Here is a 19,694-nt window from a genome sequence, read left to right on the forward strand (position 1 = left end):
GTGCCTTTTCTTAGACCTGAAAAAGTTCCTCCGGGAGTAGGGGGAGGGAAAGAAGAGGGGGAGTGAGTGAATGAGTTGCCTGACTGGGTTTAAACCACGACAAGTTCACCATTTCCACTGGAATGTCCTAAAATAATCAGAAAACATGCATTTCCTTTTTCAAAATACCTTTCAATGAGCAAGTGTAATTTGCTGCCAGTTCTCACCTGGTCAAAGAGATCTGTACCATCAGTTCCTGCCGCTTTCATTAGTTCATCCTCACCACCGGGATGATATTCCATATATGGTGTGACATTATATACAAATCCTGAAGAAAATGAAACATAAAAACAAGTAAGCAGCATTTCCACAAGCTCTACAACCACTCCTATCTCCAAAACCAGTGAAAAGTTAATGTATATTCAACAGTGTAATGGCAAATAGTAAACATAGCTGTAACAAATTGTATGACTTCACAAAACACAATGGTATAGAGAACAAGACAAGATGTTCCTACATGGAGATGCCAAACCTATAATGCCATGCCACTTTGTCCAGTGAACATATGAAGAAACCTGCAGGGTTAAGGCTTCAACCTTGAAGGTGAACATGGTATATGCTAGCTAGGGGGTAACTAGGACCAGAGACTGATTTAAACAAAGACATAAAATTGAGCTTGTTAGTGCACAGAACTGTTTTCACTCTCCAATTAAGTTACCCCTGAAGTGCTGTTGTACTTGTTTCTGTATACTCCATCATCTATGGAATAAAATTCCTACAGGAATGAACTGTCCCCCATAAGGACAAACTGCTACCATCAGCAACAAAACTTCAACTCTTCAGATTCAGCAACATAAAAGAACTTAAGATAGTCTATGCTCATTAAAGGCTTATAACTCTGGTACCAAATTTGTCCCAGTAAAAGGGTTCAGCATTCTTTCTGCATTTCCAGGAAGATAAAACAATGCCTCTTCACAGGTCTGAAATCATGAAATCTAATTATTGTTGCTATGCAACCAGAGTAATTAGAGCCTGGAGAATGCAGCTATAAACAGATTTAACTGCAGACATGTTGGTGTTAACAGGACTATTGCAGGCCTACCTAGCAGAATATTTAAAGACACACACATTACCAAAACAGGAAGCTACCAGAAGTGGAACTGCACCAGTGCTTTTGTAAGAAGCTTTTAACACATTAAGAAGTGTACGTTAATTACTCCGGACGGAGAGGTTAAGCATTCAGCACTGAGCCTGGGGAAGACATACTTGGGAGAATCCTAGTTGGTAAGAACAGCCATCGCAGACAACAAAGAAAAGAAAGATCTCCGCATGTTTTACTGAGCAGATCTTCTGATGATGTATTCACTACGCCATCTTGCGGGCAGCATTGATTACTGCACACACTAAAAGTAACATTGTTACGACCTCCTGACTATTAGTCAGTTAATCAATTTACCATCAAACATGCACGAGCAAAAGAAATCTCATTTATATACCCTTCACACTTTAACTGCCCTGACATCCCACTTACATATATAAATCTCCGTCCTATATGACAGCATTATTTGATGATCATCATACCAGGGTTTTGAACAAAGTTAGCTCTTCTTTTACTTCACTATCCTCTCATCAATTTCTGTCCTAATAGATACACAGTCTAAGTACCATTGCAAAGACTTCATTTAGCTTTTCCACAATGGTGTTATATTGCTACCTGCCCATATATCAGGTCTACAGATAATCTACCAGGATTCTCGGTTATGCTGGTTTTTTTCATTAGTCTGTCAACAAAGAAAAAGCAGAGAGAGGAAAATATAAAGACACATACAAAAGCAGCATGATGGAGTTCTTGTAAAACCAGTATCAGAGATGCAGTCAAGGGGAAATAAGAGATTAAAACCAAAACAGAAAAAGTTTTAAGCAATGATTTTGTATTCAGTAGATGTCCCTTTTTGAGTGAGAAAAACAAATAGACCTCCACAGTAAATAAGCTCTCCTCTTTAACTGTAGTTTTGCTAGCAAGTGCAAGAGCACACAGAGCATTAACAATCGTATTATTTTGTTCAAAAGCCAGTACTGAATGACGTTTTACCCTTACTCTCTTATTCCTTTCAATGTCAAAAAAATCCCAGTCACCCTCATAGAGATACTGAACTTCCTTCTGCTGGAGTTCAGAGACGACATTACGACAAATACCAATGCTGTTCCTTACCAGAACAAAGTTACAATTAACAAACCACTCCTCCTACAGAAATGTCACATTAGCTACTCAAGTGTTAATAATCTACCTTTGTAGAAGTGTTGTTATAACATATATAAGGTGATATTGATGTATTTTAGCCTCTAAACAAATTAACCGGAGAGGGAATATTTTGTTCCTTTCTGTAAGACAACTAGGAACTTCATTTTCAGCACTGAAAATACTTACCTAGCTACAGCTATTGCTCCAAAGTTTTGAGCTGAAATTTCATTAAAATAGCAGCATAAATAGAATGGCTTATTTGCCACAGATGTTTGATTGCTAGATAGAAATTATGATTGTTCTGTGTTACAACTGTCATTAGCCCCACTCAGTTTTACGGAGGTTTATACACACTTGCACATTTGTTTCCCAAAGACCATTTCACAGGCCTAAGTAATATTTTAAGTATTTTTATGTCTCTAGATGCCTTAAAGCAATCACTAAAACCAGTCAACTGTTAAGGATAATAAACTGATGTCTTATTCAATGCCTTATTTTTGCTAAGCCCTTGTTACTTGAGGCATTACCTTATATCTTGTGTTTTATTATTTTCATATGTATATTTGGGGCCTACAAGGATGCTGGCAAGGGACTCTTCGCTAGGGACTGTAGTGACAGGACAAGGGGTAATGGATTACAACTTGAAACAGAGGAAGTTCAAGTTATATACAGGGAAGAGGTTCTTTACTGTAAGGGTGGTGAGGCACTGTAATGGGTTGCCCAAGGAAGTTGTGAACGCTCCATCCCTGGTGGTGTTCAAGGCCAGGCTGGTCAGAGCCTTGGGTGACATGGTTTAGTGTGAGGTGTCCCTGCCCATGGCAGGGGGGTTGTAACTTGATGATCTTTTCCAATCCTTACTCTTTTGTGATTCTATGATTCTATATATAAAACAAGCATAAATTATGCTCATTTGGAAGACTTCTTAAGAAAGGCTTGAAAGCAAGAAAATCTTTGGGGCACAAAATCTCTTAACTTGATCCAAGTTCTGCCCAATTATGCCAAAATTACACCCTGCTCAGGCACAGAAGGTGCATAGTTTGTTGTGGCTTTTGGGGAGTGGCTTTTGTTGTTTTTTTGTTCCTCCTTCTTTCTTTTACGTACAGAAGAGAAAATGTAGGCAAAAAACACAGAAGGAACATCACAGCAACCAACCTCTTATACATATCCAGCAGTCCTCTTTTTTGTTGTGCTTAGCAAGCTCATCTTCAGTCACTTCAATTAGTCTCCCTTTTAAACCAGTCATGTCTTTCCCACTTTTAGTTAGTCGAATCCAATCCATAAGACTCCTTCCTGGCTTTAAAGGTACCTGAAAAATAACAAACATACAAACACTGTTAAACTCTAAAGTAAAAAAGAACCATTCAAAACACTTTTCTAAACTCCCTAGGAAGAGTCAAAACAAGAAATAACACAACGTGTATTCTTCACCGATATCTGGGAGCCCTACTCAGCAGCAAGGGTGCTTAAGAAAGCATCCTATCTGGTAACCCAGACAAGGGAATTATTGAACATGAACAAACATTTAGATGACTCTTCACAAAGCAAACTGCAGATACCAAGTCCTCCTGTGGTGCTAAAAAGCTTTTACCAGCATCATTTGAGATACAGCCTGGAAACCTATCGGCAACAAGGAAGAGAGATTTGAAAATCATGGCCAAGTAGGACAAGGTAGGAAAGTTCACCTTCAGAGCATTCATAAAGACTTTCTGCAAGCCCTATGGCAACTGGAAATCTCACCCAGAAAAAGGTGGGACCAAACTCTTCCAGCTTACCAGGGATGTAACAGCAATGGTGGGCCCAGAAAGACAGAGCAAAATCTTCAGAATGTCTAGCACCTTCCTTTTCAACACCACCACAGAGCGGGAACCCTTTGATTCGAACTCTTAACAGCGCGGAACAGGGTTAGGGAATGGAGGTCTTACAAAACTGCAGCGAAACCAGAAGCGAGAAAACTAAAGAGCACACAGACCCACATCACTTGATGGTTACTTTAGTCTAAGTACGAGTTTGACTTTCCAAACCTCACATCTGCAGACACCAAGTGCCCCCCAAATCACCCCGTCTTCAGAGTAAGCTGAAAGTCTCCATCCCCGCACAGAATGCCCTGGAGACAGGCTGAGAAGGCAAGAGCAGGAAGCGTTATCACCACCGCCTTCGAAAACGAGAATTACGAAGCATTTTTCGGCGAAGTAGCCGAGCCCAGGGGCTCTGCCACAGCCGCCGTGTTCCCTCAGCAACTGCTGTAGTAGGAGACCTCTCGAGGGACGCGGCCAGCCGCAACCCCGCCCCAGCCGGAACCGGGAGCCGACCGGCAAGCCCCAGCAGCTCCGCCGACAGGGAAGCTCAGCCGAGGCAGGCGGCCGAAACGCAGCCGGCCAAACACTGGCCTCACCGGGCCCTCCATCCCCCACCAAAGCGTCAGTCACCGGCAGCCCAGCGGCCCGGGCAATAAGCAGCGCTACAGGGCTCTCCGCCGCGGTGCCGGGGAGAGCCCCAGCGCCGGCTGCGATCGACTCCTAGCCCCGCGACGGCGGCCGAGCTGCACCTACCTTAGAGCGGCCGCCTGCTGCCGCCCGCTGTTGGGAGCTGGGCGCAGGGAAAGCCTGCGGCGGCACATTCAGCATGCTGCCGGCCGAGCTGCGGCCTGCGCCCCGCAGGGCAGGGGGGCGGGATGAGCGCTCCAGCGCAGGGCGCAGGCGCGGGACGGGCGGAGCCCGGGCCTGGGCGGGGTTGAAGCGCGCTAGCGGTGGTGTATGTGGAGGTAGTTCTCTCCGGCCGCCCTCTGGGCTGCTAGCAGGAAACCGCCTGGCATTGATCATTCCCCGCTGCCATCGCGAGGCCTGGGGGTACCACTTTAGGACGGGGCGGTGGCAGGTGCGAGGAGAGGGGGTCTGCATACCTCGTACACCTCCTTGTCTCCCCTAGGGAGTTCTTCGTGCGTCGCACTCAAGTCGGTTTAATGTCCAGGTCCCCCAGATACGACGGGGCAAGCTTCGCAGGGATGCTGTTGGCACCACGCCGAGCCAGTCCTGCCTGCAGCAACACACACACGGGCAGCTTCAAGTACGCGTGCTGTCAGTGGAATACAAGTTTTGGCTTTTTTTGTTCCATTAGGGGCTTTGCTTCAGTTACCAAAGCCAAACTCAATCAAAACAACTCATGCTAGACGTTCTCATTTCTTGATCTCCACTTTACAGACTAAAGCAGAGATCAATAGAGTTTCATACTGTATTTCCATATAACAATACAGCACATGTACATGAGAGCACAAGTGGCTCAAAGAAGGGGGTTGCCTTAAAAGCAAGAACTAGAGTAGCAGTTGCACCCTTCTCTCCAACCAAGAAAGAGAGATTTCTCTTTTCCATGTTTGAAACTCCATTGTAACAGCATGAGTGATTAAGAGTACTTAATCCAATGATTCCTTGACATGCTTCCACGTGGAGCCTACTAAATCACAATGAAAATGCTTTCTTTGTGTGTCCTCAAACTTTGAGGAAGTCACATAACCTTTGAGCCCTTTAAAGCACGGCTTCCTTCTGTGCTTCTAAAATTGATGTCTACAAAATATAGGACCGCAGATAAAAATACTAATCAACACCTTCCCTACCTAAAACAGAACAGGAATAGAACAAAGAAAAAAGGTTCAGATAAAATTACAAGACATTTCAGTTTTATTAAGAATAACTTACAAATAAATTATCTTTAAAAATATTATAATACATTTTTATATTAGGTTTAAATTAAGTCTTAGAAGTTGTGTTGGCCTTTCCTGTAGTCAGCAATCTGATGGTGTTCTTGAATCTTGCTCCTGTTCATCATCTTCACTATCTGAGTCTTCATAAAAGGAAATTGTAGCTTGAACTGGAAAGTTTTTCAGAAGTGCTTCGGCTTCCTGATACAAGTAATCATAGCATCTTGATTTGGGCCAAAATAGTCTGAAACAAGAACACAGTATGTTTGCTTATTGTTATTACATATTCTACTTGGAGGCTGACAGACAACAAACAGTGAAATTCTGTTAAGCATCCTACAGAGTTTTTCCTTTATATGCTAAACTGCTTTCTACATTTAAATAGAAAAGAAAATCCCCAGTTTCTCTATTTTTGTCTGAAGAGATAAAAATGCACTTAAAGTGCTGTTTCCACAGCAAAACTGCTGTAAACCCCAAGATCTACTGCATCTGAAACTTCCCACTCCAGTGCCTCATTAACAGTGTTACCTGAGGATCCAATCCAAGCAGTACTACCCTCACTGGAACTATTCCTAGGGAATATAACAGGTGTCAATCTAGATCCCCAATATATTTGGATTAAATTAGGCGCTTTGTTACTGAAGGTCCCCAACCCAGCTGTTTACAATGGTGTGAGACAAATCTCAAAGTGAAAGGAATGATAAAGGTCTAGGAGGATCAGACCTTGATATTTCACCCCTGTCTTTTCAAAAAGAATCATTCTATGATCCAACAGACTCCTCATGGAAGATGCTCCCCGGGTCTAGATTTTTTAATATCATCTGTGTTGTATCCAGAAATTAACATGAAATTGCTGATAATACCATGATTACCAAGGGCTATCAGCTAGTGCTCTAATGTATTGCAATTAATATACTCCACAGTTCCAGTTCCTTTTCAATTGGCATTGCTATTTTGGTGCTCTTTTGCTTACAGTTTGGAAATAGCTGAAAGAAACAGAGAAGACCCAAGAGCTAAGAGACCAGCACATGGCTACATAATAAAATGCTGACTACAGGTTGCTTATAATACAATATTTACATTAAGAAACAGAACTAGAGAGTTTTCTAGCAATTACAAAAAGTTCTTTCTAGGCTACTGTTTAACAGAATACGGCTTCCTTTGAGGCAGAAGGTAACTGACATTTATAGCATGTCTCCATTCCCTGTGTTCCCTTCAGCATTCCTCATCCCCAAGCCCCAGAGCAGTCACAGTGAAGTCAAGGTCTGTGCATCCGTATTTAAAGGATCAGAGCCTAGATTTGGGAGAAAGCTACATCTTGCCTGGAATAAATATTTCTGCAATTACTTTCAGCACCTTGCAACACCTACTGGTACTTCTGAATACAGGCTCTCCTGCAGATTCAACTGTAGTTTTATTTCCTTTTTAGAACTGACAGCTCGGATATTACTACTACCTTCCTCATTAAAGCAGTAATTACATGAATATCTCATCAGTGCTGGCTTAGCCCATATCCTATCATCCTGCCACTCTTTCCCACCTGCTTCCTTGCACCGGCAGGACTGCACAGCAAACTACCCCACCTAGTTTTTTTAGTTCTGAGCACAGGAATGAGTAGCAAGGTGCTTCAGCCAAGTCTGCCATCACACATCAAAACATACCCTAAAACCAACCACATAACTGTGCAACATGTCTAAGTCACGCCACAGCAGCATGCCGGCATCTTATCTTAAATCCCACAAGCGCTGACAGTGATTCACTCAAAGGCCTGTCAGTTCATAAGCACTTGGATGGCTAAATCACTCCGAACAATCTCTACATAAATGCATGGGTGGGAACAAAAGGGGCGGGGGAGCCGCTCGATCAGCCCAGTAACACACTCCCGATGAAGGGACTCTTCCCTCTTTCCCGGCCGCGCCGTACAGCGGGACCCGGTGCTCCCCCGCAAGAACCCGCGGTAGGCCCGGACAGCCACTTACCTGACGGGGTGCGTGTACTGCGCCAGCTTTCGGGAGGCTTCCGCCAGCCCGCAGGGCCGGTGTGGCTGCTGGGGAGAGAACAGAGATCAGCCCACAGGCACAGCACGGCACCAGCCCTCGGGGGGCCCCGCCAGAACTCCATAAACGCTTCTACCGGACCCACCCCGCGTGCCCCACTCACCGCGGCGGAATCGGTGTCGGTACCGCTCCGCCTTACCGCCTCGCCCGGCGCGGCTACCCATGGCCTCCAGAAAGGCGCAGAGCTACGGGACAAGGGTAGGATCGTTAGGGCTGAGCTAGTCCGCGCCCTGCACCGGGCCGAGGCGGCAAGAGGCGAGCACCCCTGTGGGGACAGCGCCGCTGGGGATGGGTAGACACAGGCGCACCCCGTCCCGCCGCCAGCGTCCATCGTCTGCCCGTGCATGGCTGCTCGCCTGGCCCTGTTCGCTCCGGGCCTGGAGGGTTTTATAGCCGGCGGCGGAGCCCACCTCCCCCAGCTCGTTTGCCAGCGCCATCCACAAAAAGGTTCCGCGCGAAGGCGCCGCTGTGTAAACACGGGGCGCGGGCACGTGCATGCTCCAAATGGCCCGGGGGCAGCGTAGGGAGGGGGGTTTCGCAAGTCGGTGTTAATCGCACTTGAGCAGACACATGGCTGATGCTCGCGGGAGCGGCGAGCTCCTGTGGGAACAGCGCGGGAGGTGAGCAGCACCGGGGACGGGCCCGGCTCGCTCTCCCGTCCCGTTGTCCGGTGTCAAGCAGCCGCCGGCACAGCCTTTTGTCTTTAAAACCGTGTTTATTTACCGCCCCGAGCGGCGAAGCAATGCTTGTGGGGAGGAAGGGAGGGGGGGAGGGCGGAACGGAGAACCAGCGGCTCCTCGCCTCCGGGCACCGCGGCCCGCGAGGGTACCGGTACCGCCGCTGCTCCTCGCGTCCAAGCCGGCGGGAGCCGTGGGAACGGGAGCGCTTCCAGAGGCGCCCAGGCAGGGTCCGCGGGCACGGACAGAAGAGTCTCACCCTGGAGGGTGGAGAAAGCGTTGCTTAACACCGCGTCACCCCCCGGCACGCACCGTGACATGCTCCCCCTACGATAACGTTGCTTTCTTCGTGTGCGCCCACGTACACTGGGTCGGGTTTGGTGTTTGTTTTTTATTTTGTGTTTTATATGTTGTATTTTGACCAAGGAAACCTGATGTCCTTTATTCTTCTTCATGTGGTCCCGCTCCTTCATTCGCTGCCAGCATGAGATGCTGCTGCTACATGCAGGAGGTTTCATGCCAGACTTGTACCGTTTCCATGTTACCTGGTACCAGCAGAGTTTATTCTTATGTCTATTTTCATTTTTCTTATCCTCCCTCTGTCCCCTTTTCTTTCCGAGGTTGCAATCACTGATGCATGGAAGGGGGGTGGAAACAACAGAGTGATCATATATAGGAGCTGGGGTACCAGTAGTAATGCCAGCCCTGGGGAAGCTACAGAGGGCCGGTGGGCTGGAGGTGCCCTAGATGCTGGAGGAGGGCTTCAAACCCAGGTAATTTACTAGTATTTCTTAGGTACCACAACGACGAAAGCACTCTACTCTCGCAATAATTTTGCTTTTATGAGTGTGGCCATAAGGAGTGTGCCTACCTTAATGCTGCCCAAAAATAGCTGCAAAGAGGAAGTTACTTGTACCTTCTCCACAATATCTTTGGCACATTTCACTGAATGGTATCATACATATTAGAAGCTGGGTAGGAAATCTAATCAGATGAATATTTTCAGATCTTTAAGTCAAAACCAGGGGTAGACTGCATCACCTCTCTGAAGAAAAGCAACCTCTTCCTTTGAAAGAGAAATAGATGGAAGAATGCGTACATTTAAGGTTGCACATGCTGTGATACATTCCAACTTCAGCAGTGGATGTATTCTGGTACTGCAGAGATTTTGGCATTTGACCAATTGGAGAAATTTATAATTATGACTTCACAAGTTATTCAAGGGAAAAGCATTACATTGTGAAAAACCTAGTTTAGTAGGACATTAAGGTGGAGCCAAATGTTTATAAGACCAAGATTTCCGGAGTACTTTTGCTGCACTGTGATGTTTGTAGTTGTGTTTTTTCCCCGCCTCATTTTCACTGTGGTCTTGAGTCAGATTAATTAAAATCTGAGTGAACAAAAGGCTAAAACTCCCAGTAAATACTCACAGTTAAAAAATAGACAATAGGGCAAAGTAATTTGTACAATAAGCTGAGTTTGATCATAAGCAAAATTGTATCTATTTTTCCTCTGTTTCCAAATGGCTACTTATGAAACCTTGTCCGATGAGGTAAAGTGTAAACCAGATGTTTAAAAGCTGTCTGATGGTAGATTCTTCTTTTGCCTAAATGAAGTGAGAGCAATAATTTTTGTAGTTGGTATTTCTCTTTTGAGAAATATAACACAGGCTGTGTAAGACAAAAAAAAAAAAAAAAATAGAGGCCAGGGTGATTTTCTAAAGAAGAAATGCAGGAACATCATTCATCATGAAGGACTAAGAACACAACATCAGCTTTATCTGTTTGAGAAGTAAAAAATTTAGTTTCAGCATCTACAGTAAAAGCAACAAACCCAGGGGTGATTTTGGCCAATGATTCTTAATTATCTCAAGATTCTTTTTAATACCTGCTTGAAATGAGAAAACATCCTAGGGAGAAAGTGTGATTTACCCATTAGAGAGCAAACTGAAACAGAGGTGTTGAAAGGATAAGGAGAAAATAATGACTAACAGCTGTTGTTCCCCTGCATATTTTCACACTGTATGACTCTTCTTGGCTTTATAGTTTAGTAATGCAGTCTTATTTGTTGAGAAAAATACAATATCTGTATTTGCATATTAATTTCTTATTACTGACATCATTAAAAACAAAACAAAACAAAACCCAACCAAAAACCCCACCCAAACAAAAAGCCCCTGACATTTTGTTCTCTTCCCATTGACCTTGAAATATAGGCTAGAAATTGTTAAACCAAGGCTAGAAAATTGTTTGTAATAGCTGTCTTGTCTTCTTTGGTTTGCACACAGAGCAAAGTAACAATACGTGGGTAAGTTACTAAACCACTCATGATAAAACCTCTGTGGCAGGAGCTGTGTAAAGCCACTGAGCAAGTAGCTGGTCGAGTGGGAGGAATGGATCACACTTAAAATGAGGTTTTTGCATATAGTAGTGGAAATCATAGTTCTGAATTCAACCTGAAGTCTGATAGAGGCAGTTCCTTCATACATTCTTGAATCATCTAATTAAAATTATATTCTCCTTTCTGTGCCTTTTGTTTTCTCAGAATGTATACAATGCAGTATTTATTCAGAATGAAAGTAATTCACTTGTTTTGGTTTAAATTGATTAAAAGTGCTTTTGTGGCTTTCTGCAGTATGACATCTTGAAATGTAATGCACTGTTAATAGGATACACAGAAGAGCAAACAGGTCTGTGCAGATTTGAGTGTGCTACTATAAACAAAGAAGGTGTTCACAAATGGCTTAGAGCTAAATTTGACAAGACAGTGCTAATCACACTTGGACATGAGAATATCTGGACAGAGGATGCTCAGCTGCCTTCATATTATCCTCTACACAGTCAGTGATACCTTTCACTTATTAGTAAAACAGGCACACTGCATGAAAATTATTGCATGAGTATATATAGTATATAGGGAGAGAATTGGCTAGATCTTGCTAAGTCTTTGTTCTATTGAGAAAGGAGAGGTCAAACATATGGAACTGCTCCTCTGCTTACTGAAACTGGGTTCAGTTTCTTCACTCATTAACAGTCTAAATTTGATCTTGAGTATTTTATAGCCTAACTTCATCTTGATGCTTCCAATTCCAGCAACACTTTAGGACTGGGTTTTGGAAATTAAGTGTGTGCCTGATATTTGTATAAAGATACTGACTGTACATTTGCATGTTTGGTCTGTTGTCTCATAAGTGGTTTTTTATCCATTAAATGCAAATTTTCATAGGAAATAAATGTGCACAACTTTGGGAGATGTTAATCTGTGTGCAATTTTTATTAGTGGAAATTTTGCAGTAGTGTCTTATGAGGTAGCAAGCATTTTTTAGTTATGATATGACATATGGGACATTTTCTGCTATAATTTGAAGGTGAAGCATCAGTTTTTAAAGAACAAAGAACAACACAGATGTTTTTACCAACCTCTGTCCTCACAATTATCTGGTTTTGATACAGTATTTTCTATATCACTAATATACTTGAAAGTGGGCTTGGTTCAACATTTCTACAAAATGATTTTTTTTTTAATCAGTAAATGAGATCCAAACTGGGTCCTGAAAAATAAAATAAGTACAATGAAGTTTTCTTAGGGGAAAAAAATAAATGTAACAGGAGTTAATCAGCAGATCAGTCTATTCATATTATCAATGGCTGTAAAACTATTCCATGGCTAATAAAGACCCTGCTTGTTCTGTTGGTGTTGTGTATTTTTATTTGCATCCTACTTACATACAAAAATGCAGCACATATCCAAACAGTGTAGTTTCACTGAAGCCCAAGTGCCTGGTGATTCCTATGGAGAGTTATGTTTGGCGGCCTAAAGGTGGTATGCTCTTTTGTGAAGACATCCATCCTACTTCTCTCCATCTCTCTGGATTTTGACTAGGCTGTAACAGCATTAAGAAACATCATTCTTTCATTTTGTGGAGGAAATTATTCTTCCCCTTCCATTCAATTGGGTTGCAGGAATTCTGGAATTAAAATTTTTTTCTAAGGGGGGATGCATTTCCAGGAAAGAACCCTTTTTGTGCTATTTGGAACCTAGTTCCTGGTGACTTAGGTTTACAGGATTTAACAGCATCTGGCCTCGCTGTAGGGCACAGCTCTACAGTCTGTTCTGTCAACGAGACTGAAAACCTTCAGCTTTCCCAGATTTGTCTCAGCCCTGACACCGTTATGAACTTTGTGGTCACATGCACGTTTGGGTGGTCATTGGTAATCTGCTGGGGAATAAGCAATCCGTGTGTGTTTGTGTGTGTGGCACATGCACACATACTTGAGGCCCCTGCATGTACATGTGGCAAGGTGTGACTCCACACAGCAGGTTGGGCTTACTCATTTTCCTCCCCCATTGCACTCTGCTCCCAGGCCCAGGCTGGCAAATGGTGACAGATATCTTATCCACATGGGAAAGTGACACATTAAGGGACTGAGAATGTGTAATGGGATCTGCCACCGGTTACAGGGATCTTTTAAAAAAATAGGAATCTCACTTGCTGTTATGGGCACTTTAAATTCCACACATATAAGAAACAGAAACATTGGTGCTGAACACCAGCCTTGTAACTTCTTTTAATAGAATGGGAATCAGTGAAACACTGATGCATCATTAATGCTGGGGCTCAGCTAAAGTGGCTGGCTGGCTCAGTATAATGCAGCATAATGTCAGTGTTTGCTGCAGTTGGAGCGCAAGGTGCTGCAGTGTGGCACTGGCAGGATTTGCCCTCTCAATCCCCAAAAATAAGCCAAGTGAGATGAACTCACTCTAGTCCAACAGCTATTGTCAGAAGAGATAAAGAAAATCGATAATCATTGTAATGTCCTGATTTGACTCCTCTGGTAGTATGGTCCCTAGCAGTGTCATCTCTCCTCTCACAATGTTCCATTCAATCAAGTGTTTCTTCAGATTTATTCCTTTCCTGGCTACAAGAATAGCTGTGGAAGCAGAGTGGTTGTTTTTCAGTTTCCTCTGTATCTCCAAGGCATCAGCACAGCATCAACTCTCAAAAAGGATGCATGCCACTAAACTGATGATAGAGAGCATTTAACCTCTGGCAGGAGAGGATGAATTGCGAGACACAGTGATGTGTGAGCCGTACCTCTGACAAATAAGCACCTGAGAAAGGCAGTGTGACTCCTAAATATAGCAGTGCCATCCCTGAGGAGTACACACAGTATCTTGTACTGCACTGCAGGGATGTCAGAGCTCTTACACAGGCACCTGGAGATAAGCACTGACAGAGACCCTCTAGCCCTGCAGTTCCTCCCTAGCTTTTGATGACTGATGTTATGAGGCTGTAAATTCCATCATGGCCCAATTTCAGTACTTCTTCACTGCATACTCACATCCCAGTGATCATTAATAATAGCACTGAACACAGGGAATAGAGATCTGCTTGTAGTCTGCCTGTCTTAATGAAGATGCAGATAAATAGCAGAGGTACCAAGGGTAAATATTGGTGTCATTTGTTTTTAAAGCTGTCTGTCAGTACCCTTAAAATTTATAACTTCCATTGCTTGTAACTTTCCAAATTTTATTTAGACTGTATTTTCCCATGGTAGGTTTATCCAGGCTAGTCTGAGGGTAAACTGCAGCCAAAATAAGACAGCTCAAATCACTGAGCTTTTTCCAAGAATGCTTGAGAAATGGTAGAAACATCATCTTTCAATATAAAAATCTTCTAGTGCCTTTTGCAGGGGGAGGAGTTTAAGAAGCACAGGACCACTGCCTGGTTTTGGACTATGAAGTATGCCATAACACCACGTATTTACCTCTTGTTTGTTTTTGTTTGGTTGGTTTGTTGGTTGGTTTGTTGGGCTTTTTCTCTGAAAATCCAGTCAAATTCATCCAATTTCCAGGTGTACAAAAGTGATAGTTTTAAGTCACTTCCTAAAACAACTTTGAAGTATTTACTTACTAAATCCTTTGAAGAATTAAATCTGCCTAGGGCTCATTTCATCTGCAACTGACCAGACCTTTCTCTGCAACTTAAGTTTTGTGTTGCTGGAGGTTGAAGCACATCTTGAATTATCCAGAATGGGAGACCCATGTGTGCTGAGACCAGGGCATAACTGGACAAGGGCTTGGGCCCATGAGGGACATCACATGTGGCTGACCAAAGAGATTGGGGTGAGATCCTGAAGGAGCTGGCTCCAGTAGATGTGAGAAAGGGTAGCTTGAAGAGGTGGGAAAAACCAACTATGTTTGAGAAAGGAGACTGGATCCAAGTCCCCAGTGAGCAGTGGAGGTCAGGAGGAGGGAAAGGGTAGGGCAGGTCATTGCAGAGCAAGGTTGTAGAAGGAAAGCAACAATGGCAGGAACAGGAGCTGGCAAAAGCAAGCATTGAGCATGGGAAGAAAAATTTGGACTGGGTAAGAGTAACATGATAATGTCAGACAGGAATAGATTGTGTATGAAGGGTGAGGGATGGGAGGAGAAACTGGGAGAGAGAAAGAGAGTACTAATAGGGTAAGAAGACTTAGGTTTTAATAGGGTAAATAGATGTGTATGACTGAGCACAGGAAGAGCTCTAAGTGCCTACAAATGGGGAAAAGGCTGAAAAAACAGTCAAAAGGCATGGGACAAGTTTTTCCTGGTAAAGGACATTGGACTTGGATGTCTTGGTCCCAGAGGTAGTCTGAAGAGAGGTCTGGAGCATAGAATCTGAGATTGGTTAAGAAGTGAGATGAAGAGCCAAAATTGGGAAGAGACATGACTAAAATACTAATACATTTGAGGGGAAGGGAGAGAGGAATCAAATTTGGGAAAAAAAAAAATCAGAGTGTTCAGGCTCTGCAGAGAAGGAATGATACCTTCAATAGCAATTCAATACGTTGTGATCATCTTTTCTGAGCACTGAGAGAAGGAAGGGACTTGTGAAAAACAGAACATGGAGATGCCATTGACTGCCATAATACATATGTGCACCAGAACTGAATTTAAATTGTATAGACAACTATTATTCTGGCATTTTTCTAATTTTCTGGTGCTTGCTGTCACAGTCTTAATAATGTTGTTTTCACACACGATTGTTTGGGAGTGTGAGACAGATGTGTATCTCATTTATTCCATCTGGAGATTTTGCCTAAGAGACTCCCCTTTTGATTTCCCTCAAAAGCTTATGTGCATGTCTTTATATGACTCAATTTAATATTCAAGATATAAGGTTATTCACTATAAAACGTATCTGAATATTCCATATATTTTATATCAGGTGATAAATTATGAGGTACAATGTTTGGTTTTGATATGCACAGATTGATTACTACAGGGAAAATTTTCAAAGTAGATGATAGAAAATTTTTCTGTGATAGGCATAAATTTGTCACTTTTAAAGAACCTGAAGATCACTATCACAAGTGTTTTTAAAGCTGCATCCTAATATTTTTATCAGCTTCCTCTGCTCAGCGTCTTACTGATTTCTTTCCTCTTTGACCTGCAGCCAGTCTCATTATCACACATTGCAGTCTTGTACACCCTGGCATTCACAATATGAAATACAGAATAGCAAATCAGTGTGATATCACATCATTGAAAATTTTCTTCTCTCATCTTTTAAATTTAGTCCTGACAGATTTTTTTCATTACTATGTTTAAGAGTTCCACAGATCCCACTTTCCAAGTTACTGATGTGCCTTTACTTTGTGGAACAGAAGCCTCTGAATAATTAGCATTTTGTTAGTCAGTCAAGTATCTCTCTGGCCTCCAGGCATTACTGCAGCATAAATATAAAAGGTCTGTTGTTTTTTTTTTTTCCCAATACATTTACATGTCTTCTTAATCTGGTTATTTGTCCAAAACAGCAGTTCATATCTTACCTTTTTTGTTGTTGTTGTTGTTATTGAAAAACTTTATGGCTATTCTAGACATTATAAATTCTTGTCTTTTGGTTTTTCTTATGTTCACAGAACATATAACTAGATCATCTATGTCTATATCTGTGAAGCTGTGAAACTATATTATATATAAAATGTATAGAAGAACATATATATTCTTACCATCCAAGAATATAAATATGTTACATATATATAGTTACCATGGATATATATATTATATTTATATATATATGAAATATATATTAAATTAACTTTTACCTGAATATATATGACCTAGTTGGAAACTGACACATAAAAAATCTAAACCTTGTCAGATATCTCTTCCTTAAGTACATAGCTTTGACAAATATATGTATTTTAAAATGCTGCTGCTATTAAAAACAAATAATTTAAAATGCAAAGAGAATGTTCAGAGTGTTTTTGAGCTGAAATGCAGAACTCATCATGGAAATTATTATCCTGGGTATTCATTATCTCAGCACTGCTAGAGATCACTCATATTGTTTGTGACATTAGCATTTGGCAAGTATTTCAAAATGAGATATTGGTGGACATGTGCACCAAGTAGCTTTTTGTCTGAAATAATTATTTAAATCCATTAAAAGACATATATTTGATGTTGGTTTTATTTATTTACTGATAGAGAGGATTCAGAAGACATGAATAGGGAGTTCTAGGTGTAATTTGTACAAATGTTAAGTGAACGCTCTGTTAAAGCAACTTTTATACATACACATTCCTAAGCAACTTGTTGAAACAAAGTCTTTTTCTTTGAATTTGGACATATATTAGTAATGGATGAAAACCAGGTCTATGTAGTAACTGCAGAACAAGTAAGGGCTTCATTTCCTTGCGCATTTTTTGCTTTTATCAGAAAAACCATCTCATACTGACTGGCAGCATGCTGGCAATCCAGTAGGGATTCAATGGCCTCAAAAGGACATTCAGTGAGAGTCCTGGCTACCGCTAAAACCTGCTTCAGCTTTACTTTGAAATGCAAGGGAGTCATTCAGTTCTCAGCTGATGCCACAGTGCCAACAAACATGTTCCCATTGGAGAAAGGGGAAGAAAGTATGTCTTGACACTACAAACTTGTGCCTGCTCAACCAAAGAGAAAATAGTAGCTTCTTAGAATCCATCCTTTCTTTTCAATTCTTCAAAGAACTGTAGAGCTGAGATGCCCTTCAAACGATTGCTTACATCCATGAGCAAGGAAACAGTGGAAGAGCTGTACTTGTTTTTCATCACACTGAGAGCAAGGAAAAAATGGTTTGAAGAAAAACTGATGGAGCTTTTGTAAAAAGATTACTTTTTTTTTTTTTGCTTTCCCCTTTCCTGCTGCAGCCTCTGTTCTCTCTCATTGCTCTCTTTCCATGGCAGGAGAGCAGGTGCAAGGCAGACGCTTTGGCAGATAAAGATGTTCTAGTACTATAATTATAATCAACATTTCTGTGTAAAATACCCAAGGGTTTTTGCATGCACAACACATACGAGAAGTTCCACACGGAGTTTTCAGCTCCTTGCTCTCACTCATCATACCATAAATGGTAGTAGCTTTAATGTTCTGGAAAATTCCAAACTAATTTTTGAGGGGTGGGAGGTAATATCCCTGGGAGGTTCTGGCTTGACGAGGCTTAATCGTTGCTTGTATCCAAAATGCCCTTGGAGTAGTGGAGTAACAGGGGAAGCATCGGGAATACTCTGCAAAGGCTTAGATTTATGAATGGCCTCTGCCTCCCTAGCACAATCTTTAGGTTTGTATGTAAGGCTGACGGCGGCAGAAAGAGCAGAAGCATGCATGGTACAAGGTTTTATTATGTTCATAGGCTTTACATGGATGTGGGATTCCTTATCACAGGCCAAGCAGCAGGACATCTGGATGGATCTCAAGGACAGAAAGCAGTGGCAGCATAAGCTTCCTGGCAGCACTTGGGGAGCTCTCTGTGTCCTCTTCTGTGCTGTGTGTGCAAACTGTAGTGACAGTTGGGGTAATGGCTTCCTGAGGCAGACACAAGAAATTAGCTCAACTTAATAGCCGCCTCGGTGAGCACTGGAACTGAGGAGATAATTTTCAACAAATCATTTACTTCAAAACATTTATCTGTGTGTGTGTATGTTTGGGTTTTTTTCTATTCTTTAATGACTGTGAACAGGCTGAGAAATGCTTGCATTTTGTTTGTTTATTTAAAACCATGCATCTCTATTTTTAATAAATCATGCACGAACTGCTTTTGCAGCTCCTCCTAACCAAACTGAGCTGTGTCCTGAAAGTCTGCAAGATGGACAAGCTCACCAAATGCCTCTTCTCTCCTGTTGATTTGAACTGCAATGATTAAGTTTCCCATGGCATTACACACATTTGTATTTTTCAGTTAAGATTTCTATTCCCTGAGCATCTCTAGTATTATCTTTAAGAGTGTTTGTTTCCATAAACCATCACTCCAGTAAACAGAATAAAGGCAAACAAAGAATATTTGAAACCCCCAGCTTTCAATGTGTAGTGGAAGGAGTCTGCTAGTGCTTAGGATTCAAAAAGCCCATAGGAGCATTTCTAAGTGGAAGACTGAGGACAAGATGACAGGTGCAGGAGAGCATGCCAGTTGGAGTGACTCATTATTGAAAGGGTAAAACCAAAACCACTCTGTCTGCCTGAGAGAAGATGAAAAAAATCCAGAGAGAAAACAGCTAAAATTGATGCAAACAATCCAAAGAAAATTGGGCATACAAAAAGGGATTAGATCAATATTCCACATAAAAATGGTGTTCTGTGTGACTGCTGGGATTATAAGGAAGGAGATTAGTGAACTAGAACACTTAATTTTACCTGTTTGTAATAGTAGGTATCTGCTAGGAGATAATCCGTAGGATACTGTAACACAGTAGAGTGCAAGTATGTTTGAAGAACAGAGAATATTACACCATTAGAGGAGCAGCAGTCTTGTTAAAGCTAATTTTCAAACAGGTAACAATGAAAATGTGGTATAAGATCAATTTGGGCTGAAATTCTCTAGCTGAGAAGGAACAGTAATAAAACCCCAGGTGTCTTGTACTCAGAGGTCAGACTGGCCTATCCAGAGGACAGCCCAATGCATCCCAAGACAGAGTGCCAAAGAGATGGAACCAGCCCCACTCTGCAAGTGCCCATCTCTCTCTGCTCATGGCAGGCTCCAACAAAAGGGGAAGTTAAGCATGATAAATCCACCTGATAATGAAGGT

General features: G+C 42.2%; 2 protein-coding genes across 2 annotated transcripts in view; both read right to left on the minus strand.

The window, feature by feature from the left end:
* The window catches only part of LOC130600818 (cytochrome b5 reductase 4), a 48,088-nt gene extending 43,194 nt beyond the window's left edge, over positions 1 to 4,894 (minus strand). The window contains exons 1-3 of the mRNA XM_057412441.1: positions 4,771 to 4,894; positions 3,374 to 3,527; positions 207 to 307 (exon numbers count right to left, since the gene is read on the minus strand). Of these exons, the coding sequence (XP_057268424.1) occupies positions 207 to 307; positions 3,374 to 3,527; positions 4,771 to 4,845 (330 nt within the window). The 5' untranslated portion in view covers positions 4,846 to 4,894. The remainder of the gene's footprint in view (positions 1 to 206; positions 308 to 3,373; positions 3,528 to 4,770) is intronic.
* A 975-nt stretch (positions 4,895 to 5,869) lies between these two features.
* Positions 5,870 to 8,966, minus strand: RIPPLY2 (ripply transcriptional repressor 2). The gene is made up of 4 exons (XM_057412507.1): positions 8,693 to 8,966; positions 8,073 to 8,569; positions 7,892 to 7,956; positions 5,870 to 6,156 (listed from the first exon to the last, which is right to left on the minus strand). The coding sequence occupies exons 1-4, from the start codon at positions 8,964 to 8,966 to the stop codon at positions 5,997 to 5,999; spliced, it is 996 nt and encodes a 331-aa protein (XP_057268490.1). The 3' UTR covers positions 5,870 to 5,996.
* Between the last annotated feature and the right edge of the window lie 10,728 nt (positions 8,967 to 19,694).

The sequence above is a fragment of the Pezoporus wallicus genome, unplaced genomic scaffold, assembly GCF_028554395.1.
Source record: "Pezoporus wallicus isolate ANWC-B61680 ecotype Strahan unplaced genomic scaffold, APGP_CSIRO_Pwel_v1 contig_4788, whole genome shotgun sequence".
NCBI classification, from domain to species: Eukaryota; Metazoa; Chordata; class Aves; order Psittaciformes; family Psittacidae; genus Pezoporus; species Pezoporus wallicus.